The 23,585-nt window shown below is 39.1% G+C and overlaps 1 protein-coding gene across 1 annotated transcript in view; it reads left to right on the plus strand.

The window, feature by feature from the left end:
• Positions 1-2,313: 2,313 nt before the first annotated feature.
• The window catches only part of SYT10 (synaptotagmin 10), a 58,367-nt gene continuing 37,095 nt past the window's right edge, over positions 2,314-23,585 (plus strand). The window contains exons 1-2 of the mRNA XM_072954409.1: positions 2,314-2,793; positions 18,692-19,052. Coding sequence (XP_072810510.1) covers positions 2,643-2,793; positions 18,692-19,052 — 512 coding nt within the window. The 5' untranslated portion in view covers positions 2,314-2,642. The remainder of the gene's footprint in view (positions 2,794-18,691; positions 19,053-23,585) is intronic.

Below are 23,585 nucleotides of genomic sequence, written 5' to 3' on the forward strand. Positions count from 1 at the left end.
TCAAAATGATTCAACTAATACATTCTTACCTACTGGGATGCTACGCCTAATATTTATAGTAAGCGTTAGCATAGCGTCCTAACAGGGGAAATAACTGATCACAGACGACCGAGCAGTTTAAAGTAAAACCACCTATTCTAGGGGAGCAAAACTTGCTACCCCAAAATGTTTCTTTGGCATGCAGATTATTTTGAGCTGAAAACAATCCAGGCCCATAAGACTCAGGAAGAAACTTTGATCTTCCTCCTAGCTGCCTCAAGAGTGTAGACAGAGCTGTTCCAGGAAGGAAGTCATCACCACAGGTAACAATAGTATGAACCAAGTATGCAGACTGGGAGGAACCTAGCAAGGTCTGTTTGTTAAAATTCTTATTGTCACCTATTGTCTGTGCGTGGTCTAGCAAACATTTATCTACCGAACATTTGCTTTTCCATCTTTATGTGAATTGCCTTCCTCCCCTCTGAAGTCCCAAACCACTACCCCCAACATCCTCTTTTGCCTTTAGTTGAAAATGCTGTATGAGGTGCAGGACTTAGTCTCTCCGATTATACACATGCCATTAAATTTTTGTTTGACTTTCTCCTGTTGATCTGGTGCATATGAATTTAATTCTTAGACCAGCCAGAAAAACCTAGAAGGGCAGAGGGAAATTTCTTCCTCCCTGACACTAACAAGTTCAGGATATTTCACTTCAAAAACAAAGAATCCTTACCCAACAAAGGTCAAATCAATCCTCAGGTTATATGGGCTCAAACTGTGTCTGAAAACAATTTACAAGCGATGTAAACCCATTTCCTGCAAACTTGTGGCCCACGTTTATTAACATTGTTTCATAGCTTTGGCTCCATTAGTGATTATCACTCCTGTGTATTAGAGAATTACAACCAGAGTCCAAGTCCTTCATTTCACAGACTGAGATAAGAGACCTGAAAGCAGTTTCTTCAAGGCTAAGCAGTGATGTGTGTAACAGATCTGAACCTAACCCTCCTCCTCTTTAACACCTGTGTATTGTCTTTTTCAGTATTTAAGTCACTTGTAAGAGTTCTGAGTGAAAAATGTTGCCTGCCATGTCAGTAAACAAGGATGCTGCAGCCATCCAGCTACTACAGACGCCCCAAGGGAGCCCTGAAGGAACTCGGGATGGAGACAAAGGGCTGCCAACCCCTCAGCTGCTGCAGCCACCCCAGTGCACCCAGAGGGGCCTCAGGACGGGAAAAAACAGAATACTGCTCCAGATAGCTAAAGTGCATATCCAAGGAATGGCTTCAATGAGCCCAGGCTCTTGCATCTTCCTATACACAGAAAAGCGCTAAGTTCTTTACCCTGGAATATCTAGTTTTCTTTGACTAACAGTAATCTTTTGATGTTCTGACTACCTTGTCTTTGTTGCAAAAACTTTTGTGTATTCTGGCTCCTCCCTTATCTCTTCAGAGCAGTCCCTGTGTCTCCTGGGCTTGAAGGCTTCAGAAGGTCCACCAAATAAAACATACTTCTCAACTTTGAGGTTGTGCTTTTTTTTTTTTTCCCCTAGTCAACAAACAGGGTGATAAAAGGGTCAGGTTATTGCTATTTCAATTGCCAGTTGCAGATTAATGGACAGAATCCTAACTTAACATTAATAAAAATAACATTTCATTTTGTGATCTCCTAAGGTTAATATAAACAAACAACAAAAAATCAGAAAGGCAATACATTTAAATCTGCCTATTCACTTTATTTACGCATAAAGAAAAACTAAACTGGGTAAACAGTAAGTATACCTTATGGTGAATTTCACTGCAAGTAATGAAAAGATCTCTCCGGTTAAACATTCTGTCTCTAAACCATCATGGTTAGAAATCATTTTAAAAATACTTTCCAGGGACGTCTTTCTTCTTTTTAGAGACGTCTGGTTTGATTACTCATTTTCTTCAATTTAATTTTTCCCCGGCTTGTTTTCAGTTGGAATGACTTCAGAAAAGTGGAACAGGACAGAACACAGACAGGAGCACATATCTGCAGTAGGCCTTGGGGGGATCAGGGGACTGGGGTACCGGGTACGGATGCTGGATGCTGGGAAAAGTACGGAGAAAAATCGAGATTTCTCTGCCGCGCAGCGCTCCCAGGAGAGCACCCCCGGGGCTCAGCAGGAGAGCCCAGCAGGCGCGCCAGAACCCCCTCCCCCAGTGCCAATCCCACCCCACCCCGAACTCGAGAAGGGGGATCGCGCATCCCGCCGGGGGTCACCGGGCCCTCGCAGGCTGCGATTGGACGCGCCGCTGCCAGGCACCCGCCAGAAACACAAACGCTTGTGCGAGTCGAGGGCTTTAGCTTTTCTACGTCCTCCCCTCCCCTCCGCACTCCACGCCGGGTCTCTCTCTGCAGCTGGCTTTGGCTCCTTAGGACGGCGAGAGAGTTCCCGAAAACCTCGCGTCGCCGCCGCTTCGCGCCGCTCCTGCCCCAGCCTCTGCGCCTTCGCCCGAGCCCGCCGCTCCCGCCATGGGGCCAACGTGGGGCCCCTAAGAGTTGCCGCCTCTTAGCCGCGCGCTCCCTGGCGGGCCCGAGCCCCCGCGGGCGGGATATGGCTTAGGGCGCCAGAAGGGCCAGCCTAGAGGTGACGCGAAGGGGAAACGACGGCTCCCGGGGGTAAACGAGGCCAAACAATGAGTTTCCATAAGGAGGACGGAGTGAGCAGCCTGTGCCAGAAGGCGCTGCACATCGTCACAGAGCTGTGCTTCGCGGGCCAGGTGGAGTGGGAGAAGTGCTCCAGCATCTTCCCCCCGGACAGGGGCAGCCAGGGCGGCGGCAGCACAGGTAACCGGGGGGAGGGCTCCGCTCGCGATCCCGCAGCCCCCCGGGACTGGCGTGGGCTCCGGGCTCCCGGGTCCTGCGCCGGCCGCGCGGCGCCCGGGCATCTTTGCGATGCGGCGCCTTCCTGTCCTACCTCGCTCCTTCCTTCTCCGCGCCGGGTGACTTTGCGCGCGTGCTGTTTGGGTTTTGTCTCCTCGTCGCCGGCTGCCGGGCTTCTTCCGCGTCTGTGGTCCGCTCCTCGCCAGCCGGCACCGTCTCTCGCTCCCAGGCGCCCGCACCCCCCTCTCCCCGCGCTCTCCCACGCTTCCGATCTCCCTCCCGGAGCCGAGAGGCGAGCGCGGGCGGCGGCGCCGGGACGGGTCCCCGAGCGCTGCCCGCGGGGGCCGCTCGCCATCGGACTCCAGCTGCCCTCGCTCGTCCCGGGGAAGGGACCGGGCCGGAGAAAACGTGCTTGGGCGCCAAGAACCGCCAAGCAAACGGGGCTGCCTTGGTTCCCGAGAGCAGAAAGGATCCCGATAGGGGCAACCCGCGACCGCAAACTGCGGAGCATGTGCCAGTGCCAGAGCTCCTTCATGTAATATATATGATTTTCCAGGGCTTCGTGATGCCTTTGGTGCAACAGCAGGGATTACTTCCATTTTTTTGAGGCGACAAATAAGGCTCAGCGCAGATACAGAATTAAGTGGGAAGACAGGGAGGAGATTATAAATCCCTTCCATTCACGCCCTCATACACATCCCAACACACAGGCATCCTCTCTGCCCCTTCAGGAAACTTGCCAAAAACCTGAGTGGGGTCAAGAGCACAACGACCAGCAGAAATCTGGAGGCGGAAAGAAGTCTCAGGTGACAGATTTTTCTTAAAGAGGGTGGGGGGCGTATCAGAGCCAATGTTTTGGTCATGCTCGGGGGAGAGGCGATTTGTGCAGCCTGTTGTGCTGTGGACGCGGGCGAGATGGATTTCGGGAGCTGCGGGCCGCGTGGTTTAGGAGTCCCTTGTGAGAAGGTCACTTGTTGCTTCGGGGGACAAACTGGCTTCGGATTTTCGTCATCGGGCTGGAAGGTTGCCATTACTTCTGTAGTGCCTTGTTTCTTTCTCTTTGCTCTCGTGTCATTTTAGGACCGCGGCGGCCTTGGTGGGTTAAGGGTAGCCAGGGCAACAAGTAGAGCTGGACCTTAGCTCAGTGCGCAGCGCGACGGTGGAAAAGCCTGCGCGCTGGGAAGGAGGCGAGGAGCCCACTGTCAGTGATCCCCCAGCCGCCGCCACCACCAAAGGCAAAGGGAGAGGGGATGGAGGTGGGGAATCGGTGTGGCTTAGCTTTTACATACCATTATTTAGGTGGAATATCTGCACTTGTGGAAAACCTCTGATCATGGCAACAGGAACCAAGAGAAGCTTCTGTCTGCATTTGGCAGAACTGGAGAAGATGCCCTGGAGTGGAATGATGCATAATTGCTGCAGTACATGTGCTGAGAACTTTTTGTGAATCGCAGCAGACAATGAGCTTTTCCATTTGTTCAGTGGGTGTTACATTCCTAGGAAGTTATGAAACTCTATTCGTGGAAGGGGCTGAGTGAACACTGAGTATACACGTCTTGTGTATAGCTGCTAAGCATGAGGTAAACACTCCAAATAGTGAGAACTTTAAGTCCTTTGTGATGATTGAATAAGCTCCTCTGAAATGCCTTTGATGATACGCACGCTAAAGATAAGACTCAGAGACAGAGCTGCGGTGGAAGAAATGAGAGTATTTAAGTTTGAAGACCTATATGTGGTTGTTTAATAGTTGATGCTGTGGATAAAAGTATTGATTTCCACCCCATACCCCCTCCTTCGTGATCATACACCAAGAAGTGATTTCCTGGGTCTCGAATTGACTGATAATGAAGAAAATGTGAAGATTAGAAACCAAATACTAGTTCCTAAATCTTTATCAATACACAACTAGCAGTTTAAGGTCAAACAATATATGAATTGTCTGAGCTTGTCAAAAGCAGAAGTAGTTGTAGCCCTAATTCCTCTTGGACTTCCCCTTGAGAACAAAAAGTGGGCAAAAAATAGTCTAAAACAATCACATGGATATTTTTTCGTCCTTAAGCGAAAATATATGCTATTCAAATAAGGTATTTGATTTAATATAAGACTATTTATTGAATGGTTATCACTAGAAAAGACATTCTACAAGATTGTCTAAGATATAAAGAGGCATAAGATTGACTTACATTCTCTATTTGTAAATTTGTACAATCATTGGAAGTAAAATACTCTAATCTGCAAATAAACTCCCAATACCAATAGAGAGCTATGAAATGGATTAAAGATTAGTTACCAAATCTTAACTTACAGTAATTAGCCACCCAGCCTCACTTTGTTCTTTAAAGTAGATTTTTTTTCTAACGTATGCACTTGTGCCCTTTATTAAAGATCCCTACATAAACATACTTCCGGTAGGTGGTCCTTCTACTCATTGTTTGTTTAATGAGAAAGACATAGTTGTGTAGGAGGACATGGACATTGAATGGTACAGTGGTTTTTTTACTTTAAATGTCTGTCAGCAGTGCCTGCCCAGATGGTGTCAGTTACCCCAAAGGTGCGGTGACAGCTGCAGGTTTGCAGATTGTGTATATTTTTAGATTCCTTCACATAGGGGTAGAGGTAAAGAATGTCAGGTACAGTCCTCCCTTGATATCCATGGGGGATTTGTTCCAGGAGCCCCTGCAGATACCAAAATCCATGATGTTCAAGTTCCTTATATACAGTGGTGTGGTGTTTGCATATAACCTGCAGCCACATCCTCCCATATCCCTGAAATCATCTCTAGATTACTTATAAAACCTAATGCAATGCAAATACTATGTAAATAGTTGTAAATGCAATGTCAGTAGTTGCCCATGGGTAGCAAATTCAAGTCCCGCTACAGTAGTGTTACTGTCTTGAGGATCAAAAAAGCAAATTGACAGATCCTCTGCTTTAGTAAAATTTATGAAGCTTAACTGCAGATGACAACACCAGTTAATTTACTCTTTTGGAATAGTGTATTAGAGACTATTGAAGGCATCATTACTAGCACACTAGAAAGTTCATCAGATGGAATTTCTTTGGAAAATCAGATTTTTGCAGTCATTCTACCACTGATTCTCCCTCTACCCCTAAATAGACAGTCTACCCATGAAGTCATTAACATACAATATGATTTAGTATTAGAATACTTAGGGAAGACACAGAATAAGCAATTGGCCTTAAATGTACTGTGATGCAATATACATAATAGTTTTTGAACTGGATTTGAGTTCATTTCCGGTCAGAATTTAATTGCTGCTCCATATCCAGATGCTTATGAGGTTTTCGGAAACCATGGTGATTGAAAGACATACCGCATAAATGCAGCTGATCAAACCCACCTAAGCTCACAGTCACATCACAGCTGTATAGATCTAACCATGATTTAAATATTTTAAATAAACTTTTAATTCATCAATGTTGTAAATTTGCATTTTTACACTTTTAATTTGGTGCTGAAAATTCTAAAATAAAAACTTAAACACATTCTTCTAAATTCAGATACATGTTCTTCAGTTTCTTAGCTGTGGGGACAGGTAGGTGTATGGCAAACAATTTCATTGAAGTTACTGGACTAATAAGAAAAAAGATGGCTAAGTAAAAATTTTAATATTACATCATGATTTCCCCCGAGAGTAAGTCTACCATAATTGTTTAAAATGAGGAGGGGGCTTCATAGGTTTTTTTCCTACAAGTATAAAGCAAATGATTACATAATTAATTTCATTTTTTGTGTGTCTGAGTTTTACACATTCTAATGATTGTATGAAGAATTACAATTTAGAAACTTAGTAGAAAGTTTTCCTTGAGACTTACAGGTCTGAAACCCATAGTTGAACCACAAAGAATTCAAAACTCTCAGCCCGTCTGAAGAGCTATATGCCCTAGAGGGTTTTTTCTTCCCAGACATTGATACTCCACTGAAGAATGTCCAGTTCCTACTACTTCCAGTCTCATTTTTATATGCTCATCAATGCACATTATTCTTAGTCTCATTTGCTTCAAAGGGAAATGGACAACTCCCTTGGCTTCAAAGGCCACACAGGTATCAGCAAACATTCATTATTCCTCATTCTGAGATGTCAATATTTTGGCAGTATTGACAGGATTTTTTTTTTTTTGCCTTAACCTTTCTCCTCCTTAAGACAAGTTGAGACCTATATTTCCTCTTTATATGAACTGTGAATCTCTGAAATCTGATTCTTTCAAGAATGATTTAATATACAAAGTATATAGCTGTCCATTTCATTCAGATCACATTTTCTTTAAAACCTAATCATCATTGTGATTTTCTTTTATGGAAAGAAAAAAAAAAGGTCATTATTTGGGATACATCTGCATTCATTTACAAATTTTTTTGGCACAAGATTATGGCAGAAAATAAACATTATCATAAATGTTTAATAAATGTCCAATGCCAATTGAAATAATCTATACTTTGAAAACATAATTGTGTTCTGATCTACATTTTATTCTGCTAATGGCATACATGTTAATTCAACAGACTGTAAACTTTTTAAGGGCAGTGGCTTATTTACTGTTTTATCTTCAGTGCCTGGAAAAATCTGTGGCTCCTTTAAGAATCTCAATAAACATTTGTTGAATGAATGAAAGAATGAATAACTAATTAATGTGTTTATCCTCAAGGAGCCTCAGTATACTTATTTGTATAGCAATGGGTGCTATTTAATAATCTCCAAATTCATTCTGAACCTAAATTGTATATATTTGTATCTTTGTCTACAGCGTCCAGTACAGTATCCTATGTAGATATGCGTACCAGGTATTTAGCTTTCTGATAATGGCAAAAATTAGAGCACTTGAGGCATTTAAAAGGTAGGATATAATGGTCAACATACTCATGAAAAAGCAATTGAGCATGGTATGGATGTCCATTGACTTTCCTCAGAGTGTGTTCAGGTAGGACTATGATCCATGGCTAAATTTGTAAATGTTACATAATAAAGGTATTGAGTTTATTAAAGTTCTAGAAAAGTGGGAATATCTGTTTAATACATCCATTTACAATAGTAAAAGGGAACCTTGTTAGTTTGCTTAAGTAGAAAGTAGCATGGGAAAAATAATCATAATCATTATTCAAATTGCTGTTAGTCGTTACAGTTAGAACAAGAAATCACCAGTTTGCGGTTTTGAAAACTAAGGCAGGAGAAGTTAGCAGCTTCCCCCTCAAATCACACCTCATTAGTGATTTAGCTAGGATAAGAACTCAGGGCTTCTTAGATCCTGTCCTAGGCTCAACAAAAAGTAGGAATAATAAGAGATCCTGGAGACACTCATGGTGGTAAAGGGCAATGGAACAAATGTTTGTAAAGAAAGGCTTTTTATTATTGTGCTATTGACTATAATTAGTGGCATATTGGGAGGTAGCAATTAGATTTTTCAGTGTGTGTTATGATTAAATCCCCAATTTTTTTTTGAGCCTTGCTGTCATCCAAATATAAGATACAATGTTTTCATTTTCTTTACTTGAGTATATGCGTGCATATGTGCTTAAGTGTGCACTAGTGTTTACTCATATTCTTGGCCAAATATAATTGATTTGTTCCAACCTTAACATCATGTAAACAATTTTGGTGTGTTTGAAATGTACAACTTTGAACTCATGTAATTAGAATATAGCTCTTTTTATACATTCATTAAAAAGCCTATGATGAAAACTCAATTATCAGTTAAATTGGTTTTTGATAATTTAAAATTAGAAAAATAATTTAGTAAAATCTCATCCGTTTTATTTTCCTACTGTATTTTGACGAGGTTATGTAATTAGCAATCCATATTATTATTAAAATTCAACACTATGAGGCATTGGAGACAAAATACTACTGTGGAAAAGAGCTGAGAGTCATTTGTTCGAAGATCCCAAAGTGTTAATAGTATGGATGTTTCCAAGAAAATAAACCTCCTAATGAGGAGTGTTACTATTAAAGGTCAACAAATTATTTTGTTTGTTTCTAACCTGTACAATAGCAATTTCCTCTTTTGGTGGAATGCCCAACACTGACCAAGTTTAGAAACTGAATCCCTGACAGAAGAGATAGCTGCTGCTTATTATCTAAATAGGGTAATTTTTTTCCCTCATAATTTAATTATCCTAAGTGGCCACTAAAGCTGTAAGAGCTGACATTAAACATGGCTTAGGTAGACTATCAGAAAATGTAACATTACATGTGTATAATATATAACACAGTATATGCATGCGCACACACACACACATACACACACACACTCTCTCCTTCATGGGATGGTGCTGTGGTGGCCCAAGAGCTGGAGGCAGCATTATCAAGAAGTGGTGGTGAGAGGAAAAAGGAACTGATAACTAACCTTTACTTTTCATTCAGATGGATCCCGAAGTGTGTTATGATCTACTGTTTAATTTAACATTCTGTTATTGAATAGAGAACATTACAGTCAGTTTTAAAAGCCTTGTAAATATCAGTTTGTCCATACTGCAGAGTGATTTTAATTAAACAATGAAGACTGTTGTTTTCTCTTCAGTCTCCATTATTTCCTTAGTTCTGTTTCAGTAGTCACAGATTTATACTCACAGACAAAACAACATTAAGAAGCCTATTATCATCTCAAACATGTTACAGTATGAGTTGTTAATGTGAGAGGTGGTTTTAGTATTATACTTTTGTTCAACAAATAGTTATTCAGCTTGTACCATGTGAAAACCACTGTGGCAGACATTAAAATGTCCTGGTACTAGTAATTAAATGTTGTGCATAGCTGTTCAAGTTAATGTAAAGGTAGAATTAATACACAGTCACAGATTATAATTCATTACTCAATTATGAATATACATAAAGATTTTAAAAATAAATTTGGATATTTCTTTTTTATTTAAGTAGCTTTATATTTCATTTATTATTGTATTATTTAATTATTTTATTTTGGCTGGGGGAGGTAACTAAGTTTGATTTATCTTTAGAGGAGGTACTGGGGATTGAACCCAGGACCTCAAGCATGCTAAGTGGGTGCTCTACCACTTGAGCTATACCCTCTCCCTGGATATTTTAATACCATGTTTGGTACCATACTTGATAACCATATTTCATTGAATCTAAGATGTTGTTAATTATAAGGTGCACCATTATTTTATATGGTACAAAAAAAGGGAAAAAAATATTGCAAATGAAATTATGGCTTGATGCTTTCTTATCACATAGAATTTTTATTTTATACCTTATGTGTAACTCGCTGTTATTTTGGTCTTTTGTTATGGGTGTCAGAATTATGCCCTATTATAATAACACCGTATGAATAGTATGAATAAGTTAACTTCAAAGATAATTAAAAATTTTCACTTTAGAGGCAGTTTTCCTCAGCTTTCTTTGAATAAGAGGTGCTGATCTGAGTTTTATTACTGCTCACTCTCTACAGAATGTTGCCATAAACGTGATCTGTCCTCAGGCAGCAATGGAGAAACAACCAAAGAAACAAAAGGCTTGGCATATACATGAACTGAATTATAATTTCAGATTAGTTGAGAAATAACTTTTTGGTACATTTGAAAAAATTAAAGAACTAGAATTCTAAAATTTTAAAAAGTGATATAGAAAAGACACAGGATTATCAAGTAAGGCAGCAGGAATTAGAATTGAAAGCACACCAATTGGTCTGTTCTCTCCTGCATCGTTATCTGCATGGGTAATAGGTAATTAGACCTAACAGAATGTACAATCCATGGTGATCAAGACCACGCAAATGTTACGATCTAATCATATACTTCAGCAAAGTTCTATTTTGCTAAAAGTTTCTGAGGAATTGGCATTTTTTTGGCTTACTGTTTTCTGATGAAAGTGGTCTTTTTAGTTTTTTCAGAACTATGTCACTTCTTTGAGATACTAAGACATGGTAAGAGTGACATCTTTATAGCTAAAAATGGGTCAGAGCTATCAAGTCAGTCAGACAGACAGATGTCTATAGATAGTGGTGGAAACAATTATTCATATATGCCAATGTGTGTGATGAAATCAGAGTTTGAGCAATTTTAAACCTGATTATTTTTTAATGTAATCTAATTTTTGTCAATTTCATGAACTGTGATTCTTACTGAGATATCGCTCAATGAATGGCATATAATGGATTCTTTTTAATTATCCAGAGACATTGAAAGTCTGTGCTAGAGAGATCCTGTTCCTCCAGTTTGCTTATTACAGTGGGTAACTTCGAAGTCTTAGTGGAGAAGGCAATCAATGCATATTCATCACCCTGGCTCCCCAGTGGCTAGCCCCTTTCCTCCAGTGGCCTTCTCCTCCTCTCTCCCTTACCTTGGCTTTTATGGTCATGCCCAAACACTTGTCAACAGTGCTGTGTTAGAAGTATAAATTCAGGTATCCCAATCTCCAGCCCAAACCTGCTGTGCTTTTCTCTTTCTCATTGGGAAACTTCATGCACTTTTCTACTTCCTTGTGAATTCCCTGTCAATAAATACGGTGTCGTGCTTAGCATACATCATTTCATCCTTGCAATCACTTTCTTTTGAGTTTTATCACATTCGCCTGAGAGGGTAGGGGGTTCTCATTCATGGATAAATCAATCTTCTCTGCTCATACACCAGAGAAACTGAATATTTAGGAGATTTTAAAACCAAGAAGACCGGAATCATTCTTAGTCTCCAATTTTCAAAAGAACCCTCAATTCTGACCAGACATCCCATGTTTTTCCTATTCAGTGTTCTCCTGTTCTCCAAAGTTCAAACTTTTCCCACTCTATTAAATATTTCAGATTATTCCCACAGATCCCAAAATAAGTGGCTGTTGCTCCTAACTCGCACTTTGTAGAGAACATTATAAACAAGAATTCACTTGACTTCCAGCCTATACCTATAAACTTACCTGATTCCAGAACCATCTCTTTCCTACAAGGAAAGAAGTGATCCAATCTGCTCACCTTTGCTTCAGAATCCATCCATTGTCACCTTTTATGAGACATTACAATTAATTATTCACTCTGCTTAATTTCCTATCTCTTGGCTACTCACTCCATTCCATAAATTTTGAAATATGCTAAAATATATTGCACATACTAATAAAAACACCTCCATCAATTTCATGGGCTGCTCTAGTGCTGTCTCCTTCCTCCGTTCCTAAAGGAACTATCTTCATTCACAGACTCCAATTCCTTACTCCTATTTATCCATTAAATGGCATCAATCTGGTTAACACAGCCTCTGCTTCACTAGTCTCGTCGAATTCACTAATGACCTACTTGTTCAAGTTAATGGTTACTTGTCAACTCTTGCTTTAATTAAACTTATTTTAACTTTTTATACTGCTTACCACTTCTTAAAAATATTCTTCTCCAGACTTCTATGAAAACACGGTGATCTCATTTTTTTCATACATCTGCTCTTTCTCAGTCTTCAGTGTGTGTTCTTTGTTCCTTCAAGTTCTCTGTCTTTCAGTATTGGTACACTCAGGGTTCTCTGGAGGAGTTTTTAATCTTCTCTTTCATGGGTTCAGATTCTACTATTTGAGAAATTCCTCCAGTTTTATCTTGAGTGGCAGTCATGTGTGACCAACACCTTATTCAGAATTTCTGCTTGTGTGAACACAAGTGCTCCCACCCCAGTTCAGCTAAAGGTGAAGTCCTGGTCTTCCTTCCTTCAATCCTGTTCATCTCCCAGTGAGTCCTGTTCTTGTCCTTCAATCTTTATACTTCTTCCCTAGGACTTTTAATTTCCCAGGTATCTCCAGAATCTATTATTTTTCTCATTTCAGCAACCCTTGTTCAGAGCCACTGTGATCTCATACAAATGACTACCATAATCTGTTAACTACTTTTCCTTTTCTAATCTGGCCTCCACTCTTCTGCCTAGCCAGAATATTTCTGAAATATATATCCAACCATTTCAAAACCTTGACTTAAAAATGTTTCTGGGACTACTTATTTTAATTTGAACTAAGTCCAAACTCATACCATCCCCAATGTCACAGTTAAATGTTGAATCATAATCATAAAAAAATCATTTTAGACACTTTGATGAATTTTGATCTCACAGATCCTCCCTTCATCTTTTGATAGTCAGATTCTTAGTAAACAAATTTTGTTGAAAAAAATAATCATAAAGACCTAAGAATTAAACTCTTGGTTTTTTTTTTTAAATATTTGTAAATAATTAGTCATGATTGAAGTAATAAGCAATGTAGAACTATGTAATACAGTAAGCTTGTTTTTATAATTTTAATTTTATTTTTCTGGGTAAGATTCTAATTAATAGAAGTTCTTTTACTTTTTGCTGTTGTAGGGAAATCCCTTTCTCCCTTACTTTGCATTTCTAGATGGAAGGAGCTACAAGAGAGGAATAATCATGGAATCTTGGCCCACCCCATCTCTAAGAAATGACTTATCTATTTCTTCCTTTTTTGAGGCATAAGCTTGATACCCTCAGGAAAGAAATATTCTCTACTCTTCATTATAGTAAACCTTACAGGATCAGGTGCCCATGGGGAGCGCTGATGGTTGTCCAGCCAGGCCTGTGACTGTACGGGCAAGTCCACAGTTAATTCAAGGTGATGTGTTGGCAAGTTCACTTTCTGATAGACCTAAGCTGATGTTTCCTGGTATTTTAATTGCTACCTGTGTCTCTCAGTTGTTCTGAGCACAAATGGGTAGGAAAATAGAATGGTATTTATTAGCTTCCTGAAACATTAACATTTACTTAGAAATTTGGTCTCCATTATAAACAAATTAATTCCTTTCAATGCCATACAGCAGTAGAAGATGCTTTTCTTCTTAGTGATCTGTGAATCACCGTTCAATCCATACTCAATCCATACCCACGCCTCTTTTCCCCTAGGTACTCTTGTTTAAAGAAAAAAAAGATCATTGATAATAGTGGCAACCCATTGTTGTACTTATTATGCAAATTATGATGCTAAATAATTTACATACATTTTCTATATAAACCCCACAACATTCTGATGAAATAAACATTCCCCTATTTTACTGAGACTGTTATTAAAGTCCAAACAATTTGCCCAAAATCACACAGTGGTGGAGTTGACATTTGAACCCAGGTCTGAATGATTCCACAGTATGTTATATTATACCATTTTCCTAGAATAAGGATTTTTGCATATTTCCTTCATATCACTCAATTTTTAGTTATCCAGCCACTTTGAAATTCACAGGCATTTGCATATCTTTTCAGATAATTCCCAAAGTATGTATTCAGTAGCTCCATAAATATTTTTGAACATGTGATACACACTGGACACTAAAAATAAAAAGGAATAAAGGGAGTGAGTGTATTGGTAGGATGAGAGCATTTGGAGAGCAAAATATGTAAACATCCACAATTCCTTATCCCCAATTATGAAACCTCCAAACCTCTGGAAACTGAAAATTATGTTGTAAATTATCCAGTTTGGCACCAGCACCTTACCTACATTGGTTTGGCATTAAGCTGCCTACAGTTTCAGTTTCAGATTCAGTGTGACTAATCCGTACATTTTATTACAGATATATTAATGTATTTGGTTACTAGATGTTACCCTCGATAATGTGTACCCTACTACCTTTCTGATAGCCAAAAGCAAATAATAATAATTTTGAAACACATCATGTGTCCAACATTTGGGATAAAGGCTTTTAGGCCAATGAGTCATTACAGCACTCGTGCTATGGTAGTGGGTGTGCTTTAAAAGCCCTTAGAACAAAGGAGAACGGGAGAGCTTCAGAGGAGAGGTGTTACTCGGTCTAGTTATTGAAGCATGAATGTAGATTTGCCAGGCAGCCAGATGAGAGGAGAAAATGCACTGGAGCTGCTTGAAACAGCCTGAACAAAATCATGAGAGAGTAATTAGTGGTCAGGGGAAGGAGAGTGGCAGAAGAATGGCATTGGATCAATAGTCAGGTGTCAAATCACAAAGACACTGAGAAATGCCATGCAAAGTTTGGATTTGAACCCAGATGGCTAAGGGGTGACCTGGGAAGATGTCAGTCTTAAAGAGGTAAGTTGACCATTTGTCTGAGTTGCCAGACTGCGACAGTCTGTTCCCACTACCCTTGTATGGTTTATAGTACAGCCTTTCACTTTCAAAAGTGACTTGACTTGAATGAAATATTTTATGACCCACATTAGTGAGAAGGGAGGTGTGATATTGTGTGTATATGTATAGCCTTTGTCCACAGTTCCTGACTCACAGCTCCCAGAACCCTTGGAATTTCCTTAGTGATGAGAGTCATAAAAGCGTCCTGTTAGGTTGATGAGGTGACTTTTGGACTCAACCTAAGGAGAGGGACTGGCTTCCAGCAGAATCAACCATGTGATTAGAGGTCTGGAATTTTCCTTCCCACCCCTGCTACTGATAATCTTCAGGGGCGGGAGGTTGAATCAGTCACCAGTGGTCAGTTATTTACTCAATCATGCCAGTGTAATGAAGCCTCCATAACACACCAAAAGGATGGGGTTTGAGCACTTCTGCGTTGAACATGCAGACATTTGAGGACATCATGCTTTCAGAGGGCATGGAAACTCTATGCCCTTTTCCCGTGCATCTCTTCCGTCTGGCTGTTCTCAGTTATATCCTTTTGTAATAAACTGGTAATCCTTTTATAATATATCTTTTTATCTTTTTGTAATAAACTGATAAATAAATGAGTTTCCTGAGTTCTGTAAGCTGCTCTGGCAAATTAATCAAACCCAAAGAAGGGGTTGTGGGACCCTCCAGTCGGTAGCTGGTTGGTCAGAGAAGAATCTGATGCTACCTGTGGGTGGGTAGGCGGCAGAACGGAGTGGAAAGAACATGCAGTTGGTGTCCAGAGAACTGTTAGCGGTGTGGGAACTCCCCCTCCCCCCACTACACACAAGTTGAAACTGGGTCAAAGAACCTAAAAATGGGAGCATTTCAGTCATAGACTGAAAACTACTTCTCTCCTTTCTTCTAACCCACATTGTCCAGCAGTTTCCTTATGTCTTGGCTTTGGCTCCAACTGGGTAGAAGTTAGATTGTGAAAGAAGTTAATTGAGTTAAAATGTCCAGGAAAATCTAATGTAAGTGGAACTGAAAATACATGAAGATTATAAAGCCATTGTTGTAATATTTATTCCTCCATTTTAAAATGAGTTAATAATTAAGAAACACATTAATTATGTATTTTTCTCTTTTCCTCAAGCTTTGATGCCAATGAATAATTTTAAAAAGTAAAAATAAACTATAAAATACAAAATATGATCACACATTCCTCATCAATGGAATATAAATGGAAAATATATTGAAGGCAGCTTCAGTAAGCAATGGAAAAATGAAGAGAAACATTGGTGTCTGTGGATCATAGCATGTCAAAATTAATTTTTATTCTTATGATTAAGGAGCAGTAAAAAGTTGGAATCATTTCAATTTCTGAATGGATTTGCATTTAGCTACAAATTGAGAATTTAGCCAGAACCATTTTATCTTACTAATCACGGAAATGTAAATTGAAACAACCTATCATTTCCCCATCAGATCAAGATTAAAATACAGCAATATTTCTCCAAAATTGTCAGAACTGGTAAATTTGTATGATGTTTTATTAGTCAGTCTTTTTGGAAATAATTTAGTAAAACTAAATATGCACGTATGACGCTGCAGTTCTATCTTTAGATACTTACCTTAAAGAAACAGTCCCCAGATAGCAGGGACAAGGGGACAAGAAGGTAGCTGTGCTGTAATAGCAAATATTGGGCATTATCCAAATATCTTTCATGATGAAGTATTATGGAGTGCTGTGACATGAAGTTAGACCTTAAGTATTGCTGAATTTAAAAAAAATAAGCAAATTGAATAAAGAAAGATGCAGTAATCATTTATATAAAAGTGTATTAAATCGTTCTACCTTTTAGGGTTACTTAGGAGATTTATTAGTTTATTAGCGCTTGAGCCGAACAGACAGACATAGCACCAAGCTGAGGTCCGTGGTTGCTTTGCCTTGTCCGCGGGACCTCCTGGGTCTCCGGTGGTGGTTAAAGGGCACTGGGTTTGTTCTCTAGTTTGCTAGGGCTGCCGTAGCCTAGTGCCACAGACTTGGCGGCTTAAACAGCAGAAACTTACTCCCCGGAGTTGTGAAAGCTGCAAGTCTGAGATAAAGGTGTCAGAATAGCTGGTTGCTTCGGAGTCCGCTTCTCTTTGGTTTACAGGTGGCTGCTTCCTCCCTGGGTCTCCAAGCGGTCTTCCTCCTGTGACGATCTTTGTCTTCATCTGCTCTTCTTACAAGGACACCAGTCATACTGGATAAGGGCTCATCTGTATGACCTCATTATGCCTTCATTACTAATTTAAAAGGCCCCGCCTCCAAACGCAGTCACATTCCCAGGGACCGAGATCAGGGCTTTAACATACGCATTTGGACAGGGTGGAGGAACGGACACAGTTCAGCCGATACTGTATCCCTAACATCTTTATTTAAAACAAACAAGAAATTGGATTCATACTTGACACTGATGCTAAACAAAGTTGTAAAACAAAAGTATAAGCTTATCTAAATCTAGAAAAATTTCCCTTCATGGGAAATCCATTTGGTCTTCCAAACTTTCGGAATGCTATAGCGCCAGATGGCTAACGTTGGTTATTTTAGGAAGGTGAAAACGAAAGTGGTAGGGGGATATTATTAACATTTTTGAAAGGATTTTACTTTTTGAAACAGTTGCAGATGTGCAGAAGGATTGGGGAAGCTAGTGCAGCGTTCCCATACTCCCCACACCCCGTTTCTCTTGTTATTAACGCTTTGCAGTAGCATGGTACGTGTCTCACAGCTGATGAACTAGTGTGGATACAGTGCTAACTAACGTCCATACTTTATCCAGGTTTCCTTAGTTTTTACCTAATGTCCTTTTTTTTTTTTTAATTCCATCTAGGATACCACATTACATTTAGTTGTCATGTCTTAGTCTTTCGGGGCTGTGACACTTTCTCAAAATTTCTTTTTTGACAACATTGGCAGTTTTGAAGAGTACTGGCCAGGTATTTTGTAGAATGTCCCTTTACCGGAATTTGTCATAAATTTTTCTCATGATTAGATTCAGGTTATTGGGTTGGGGAGGCAGACCACAGAGATAAAGCACCATTCTCAGCACATCCTATCAAGGGTACGACATGATTGGGCACTGCTGATGGTCACCTTGGTCACCTGGGGGAGGTTAGTGTTTTTCAGGTTTCTCTTCTGTAAAGTTACATCTTTTTTTACCCCTTTGCAATGAGCATATATTAATTTGTAATTATTTTTAAGTAAGAATATTTTAAACATACTTAGGTAACAAATCATTAACTAATTTTGGACTTTAGCAATTAGGAGCATGCAAGCTTATTAGAAAGGACCTAGGGAGCTTGAAAATACAGCTAACTGTGTACCTATTCTCTCTTAGCAATGTGTTATTCTCATTTAGACCATAGAAAGCAGTTTATATGCACATATTTAACATTATTACCTGCTCAGAGCACAGGGAGTTTTCATCTTTAGATCAAAAGTGAAGCTCACAGAAGCCCTGCTTGTTCTATACAGATCAGAGACTTCAAGGCAGGTTACAGATAAGCAGCCTTCTTTTTGCATTCTTGGACCCCTTGTACTGTTCCTGGAAATTATATGTACATATCATGCTTTTGTTGTACACAACTGGAAACTTAATGGGGTGAAATTTTTCAAACATCTCCATTGTGAATTTTCAAACATAATTATTGTATCCTCCCTACAAATAGAACTTAAGTAAATTTTTGGAACTCTAAATCAGCAAACTATTACTAATACCCATAATGTAAAATTTTGTCACCATTACTGCCTTATAATGTGTACTGTCAATGACTTTTTTTTTTTTTTTGCGTTGTAATTTTTCCAGACATTTCAGTCAGCCTGTTAGCAGTCGTTGTCAGCTTTTGTGGCCTGGCCTTGTTGGTCGTCTCACTTTTTGTCTTCTGGAAGTTGTGCTGGCCTTGCTGGAAGAGCAAACCCCTGACTTCCAACGTCAGTACCCTCCCACCGAGCGTTTCAAGTGCTCCTACTGAAGTTTTTCAAGAGACTGAAGAGAAGAAAGAAGTTAAAGAAAATGGAAAGCCAGCACTAAAAGCTATTGAGCCCGCAATAAAAATCAGCCACACTTCCCCTGATATCCCAGCAGAAGTCCAGACTGCTTTAAAAGAACATTTAATTAAACATGCACGTGTGCAGAGACAAACTACTGAGCCGACATCTTCATCCCGGTAAGGAAGGATCAAAATAGATAAAACCACTTGTGGTGGGTGCGTGCGTGCGTGCGTGTGTGTGTGTGTTGTGTGTGATTTCCTAAGAGAGAAAAACTGAGGTGGGAAAGGAGAAAAGAAAAAGACCAACAGAAGAAATGAGAAAGACACAGGAAACAAATAGAATAAGGAGGGAATGGGTGGGACAGAATAAGTAGGGATGGAGAGAGAAATTGAGGACAAAGAAGCCAAACAGAGAGCAGTACCACGAAAGGGGCTTAGGGGAATCTGAGGTCTTATTAAAACCATCTAACTAGAGATCATTGTTTATTGACTCTTTTCTTTGAAGTGTCATTGGTTGATAGCTGCTATTTGGAGTCTTTCAATTTAGTTTAATTCAGCCAATCAGTATCAAGAAAACAGCCAGGGATTTCATGCAATCACCCAGAAATGTACAGTCAGAACTGAGTAACAGAGACTAATGTTTAGTCTACAGTGGTTTAGCACCTGTATCATAAACTGCTGGAAAATTTCATTGCTTGTTTGAGTTCATAGACCAAGCCCTTATCCTGGTCAGAGTATGTTAAGTTCCGCAGGAGCATTAGTGAGTATCCTGAACGTACCAAGGAGTATATACAACAGGAGGGAAGGGGGAGCCCTCCTTAAGGAGACACATTTTAAGGATGTACTTTTTAACTTAGCCTGGAAAAATCAGCAGGAATTTGCTTGAATGAAAATAGTTTGCTTGAATGAAAATAATTTGCTATAGTATATTTCAAATGATGTTAACTATAAAGGAAAAAAAAAGATTCTTGTAAAAAGCCTTTTTTTTCTACTAAAGTATGGTCTTCAATCTTTAAAATTAAAAACAACATGTTAGTAGCGGTTTTTCTCTGATTCCCAGAATAGCAACTAGTTTTACCCTAGGACAGGGTGAAAAATCAGTGGTGATGGGAATTAAGTGCTGTTTTCTGCTGACTAATGGACTTCCTAATCTTACCTTCCTGCCTCTAAATCAAAGATGCATTCATGCTTTTTTGACATGACTTACTTTTGTGGGTTTGGAAGTCGATCAGATTGAAAAATTGCCTGGGTCATGTTTGGTACTAGGATTGAAAGATTATTCAATATATCTTTTATAAATAAAACAGGATTGTATCTACAAATAAATCCTCTTCTTTATGAAATAAATTCCAGAGGAATAAGAATAATTGTTACTTTGGGATAAGGAGGATGGGGAGATGTTACACTTTTCTCAGCTATTTAAATTTTATAACCAAGATATGCTTCATATTTAATTATTATTTTGACAAGTTTTCCTGAGCAGTGGCATCTAAGCATTTAGGTTTATTTTTCTTTTTGTGTGTGATTTTTACATCATATGGTCCAGTATACATTAATTGAAATTTATTTATTACTGATATTTAACTATAAAATAATTATCCCATGTGCCACTTCTTTTTTTATATTTAAAGGAAAAACTACTTTAAAATTATCCCCTGTGGTTACTTGATTATCGCTACTATTGCAAACTATGGCTAAATATGATGTTTAACAAAGCCTTAATATACTCATCAGTTTCAGGGTAAAAATGTTTAAATAATCTACAAAACATTTAAAAAATATTGGTAACAGCTATGACTAGGTATCAACTTAGCATTCAGAATAATTCAACTCTTTTAGTTGGTAAGTGCACCCCACATAAGGACTCTCAATTTATGAAAGCAAATTAAGGTAAGCTATGAGAGTAGCTTGCCATTCTTTGCTCAGATTTTTTTCAGAAACCTCAGAAAAGCAAAGTATTATCTTCAGAATAGTATCTGTTGAATATAAACATACAGCGTATCTGATGATCCCTAGCTACGGGAGAAGGAAAGAATTCATATTGAGAACACGTGTGTGAAGACTTGGTTTTGGATACAGAATTGGTTTCTAGAAATAAAACACAATAGGAATGACAACACATCATTCTATCCCTGAATTTCTCAGTAATTATGTGAAATTGAACAAATCAGAAGAAAACCTTTTTCTTTCAACCTTAAAAAACAAAAATTGATTGTGCTTGTGTATCATATTTTCTGAGCGAAAAAGTGGAATACAAGTTCATAGTTTTGCTAGAACTTTGATACCATTTCATTGGCTTCTTTGAATTTCCTTGTTTATGAGTGGCTGGGGAAGGAAGGAAAAAAAATGTATAGTTTTTGAGTGCTTGCAACTTAGTCACTATGGCAGACACTCTTCCTGCTAATCTTCTGGCAACCTGCATGAAATGTTATTAATTATCCCTATTACTTGTGAGTTAACTGAAGCCCAGAGAGATTTAAAACATTGCCTACAGCCATACAGCTGGTGAAAGTTAGAATTCAAATTTATCCAGATTGATGGAACACAATTTAAGAGTTAAAGCCAAGAGGATACGGTTTTTCACAACCAAAGATGGTTACGAGGTCTTCTGAGGTCAGGTAGTTGGGAGGTTGGAGAATGAGGACATCTTCCTGCTCATCCTGCTCAGTCAGAAGTCTGGAATTATATGTGGTTAGCATGAATGACTACAGTTATGGTTTTAATCTATGTGGCCTTGGGATGAATTCCTTGCAGAAACTTGATTGTTCCCAGTTCTTGAAAACCTTTATCTACATTAATTACATCATCATACTAAAAATTACCTTTATACTGAGAGGAAGGGGAAATTACCAAGCTTATTATGCAGACGCAGAGATTGCGGGTACATTATTATGAATCAGATTGTTCTGCTCAAATGCTAACTTTTCACTGCAGTGTAGTGAAATCAAACAACCTCCTCTCCCCACTGCCACACACAATAAATTTAACTTTAATATTTGGTTTCCTCACCTTATTAAGATATCTCAGCTCTAGTCTGGTGTTGAAACTCCCTTTTATTTGGCTCAGACAATAAATGACAGACATCATATTCCCTCAGGTTTTACTTGTCTCTTTAGTTAAGAGACATCCTGATTAATTAACAGCATTGCTGGAAACTGCCACATTTCCCATATTCTCATCTTGCTTTTCAAATACCTGGACAGTTAACCCCATCAGCGTACTGGCAGTCAGTCAAACAACCCAACAGGTGTCTGTGTATTTCTTACTATTAATATTCTTCTATTAACAATCTTGATTGATTGTTCATTCATCTAATAGCCTTGCTCAGTTGATATTGATGGCTAGATATGAAGGGGCAAAACCCACAAAGTGACCAGCAAGACCTCCCAGGCTTTTGTGCTTCTGTAAAATGGCTTGCTTCTAGGAAAACAAAACTTACTCCTAAGATTCCAGTGGTTCCCAAAAGCTCACTCCTGATTGGCCCATTTCTAACACCTCATTTGCATTTACCCCTAAAATTCCATTGGTTTCTGAAATCTCACTCCTGATTGGTCCATTTTTAACACCTCATTTGCATATGGCACAAACTTAATTGAAATCTAAAATCCTATTAAAGTCTGTATAAACCTACAGATGGCCTCCAGAGCTTGGAGTGTTAACTCCTCTGGGCCTGCTGGCTTAATAAACCTGAGATCTTCAACCCTCTGAGTATCCCTTGGTCTCTTGATAGGATTCAGGTTTCTGTAACAGATATAGTCAGTATATCCTGCATACTCTCCACTTTGCAAATTCTAGGAAACTAGAAAAAAAGTCACATCACAATGCAGAGAGAGAAGACACAATCTTCAATTTAAGGAATTACAAGTACAAACTGTGTGGTGGAAAATGTGGAATTAATAGAATAGAAAAATCACTTCTAGCTGAGGCATGGAGAAGGGCCATTAAACTGAGGCCTCAGAAAACTAGGAATGCATCTAAATACCAATTGGAAGAGGATATGCATTCCAGATGGAAACATTTTATGTGAAAAGACACGGAAGAGGAAATCATGCTATGAAAACACCAAGTAAATTACCTTGATTGGAAAACAGAGGTCAGTGGAGGAATAATGGAAGATAAAGTCAGCTAGTGTTAAAGTCTGGGGAGGCCTTGCAATCATGGCCAAGATGCTCAAAGTCTGTTCTGTCAAAAATATTTCAACAGAAAAGTCCCTTGGATAAAGAGCAGTGTGTTAAGAAAATTAATTTGGCAGCAGTTTATAGGACACACTGTAGAAAAAAAACATCTATTATGAAACTAATTTAGTAGGCCAGGTATGATCAAAACCAGGAAGTTGCAAACAGCAACAAAAAGAAACCTGCGAAAAATTATAAAGGAAGAATCTCAGATCTCTTATAAAAGGAATTCAGTGATATTACAGTCATTCTCAGTCTAGTCCAACCCTGTTAAAAGTCTGACAATCAAACTGTAAAAATCTAATGATACTGGGCTCCCATTATAATATTTCGGTTCCATATTGCCCCACACATATAGCTCCATGCTGCGTTGTTAGGCAGAAAACCTGCCGATTTCACTTCTGTATTGCTCTTGACAGCTAGACAAAGCACTATAGGAACAAGAGGGTATATTTGTTGATTTAAAAAAATCAGTAAGTGAATTTGATGACTGCATCTTATCTTCCCAAGTGGATCTCTCATGGTTACCAGTTAG

Source organism: Vicugna pacos, chromosome 34 (assembly GCF_048564905.1).
Source record: "Vicugna pacos chromosome 34, VicPac4, whole genome shotgun sequence".
In the NCBI taxonomy this organism is placed as follows: domain Eukaryota; kingdom Metazoa; phylum Chordata; class Mammalia; order Artiodactyla; family Camelidae; genus Vicugna; species Vicugna pacos.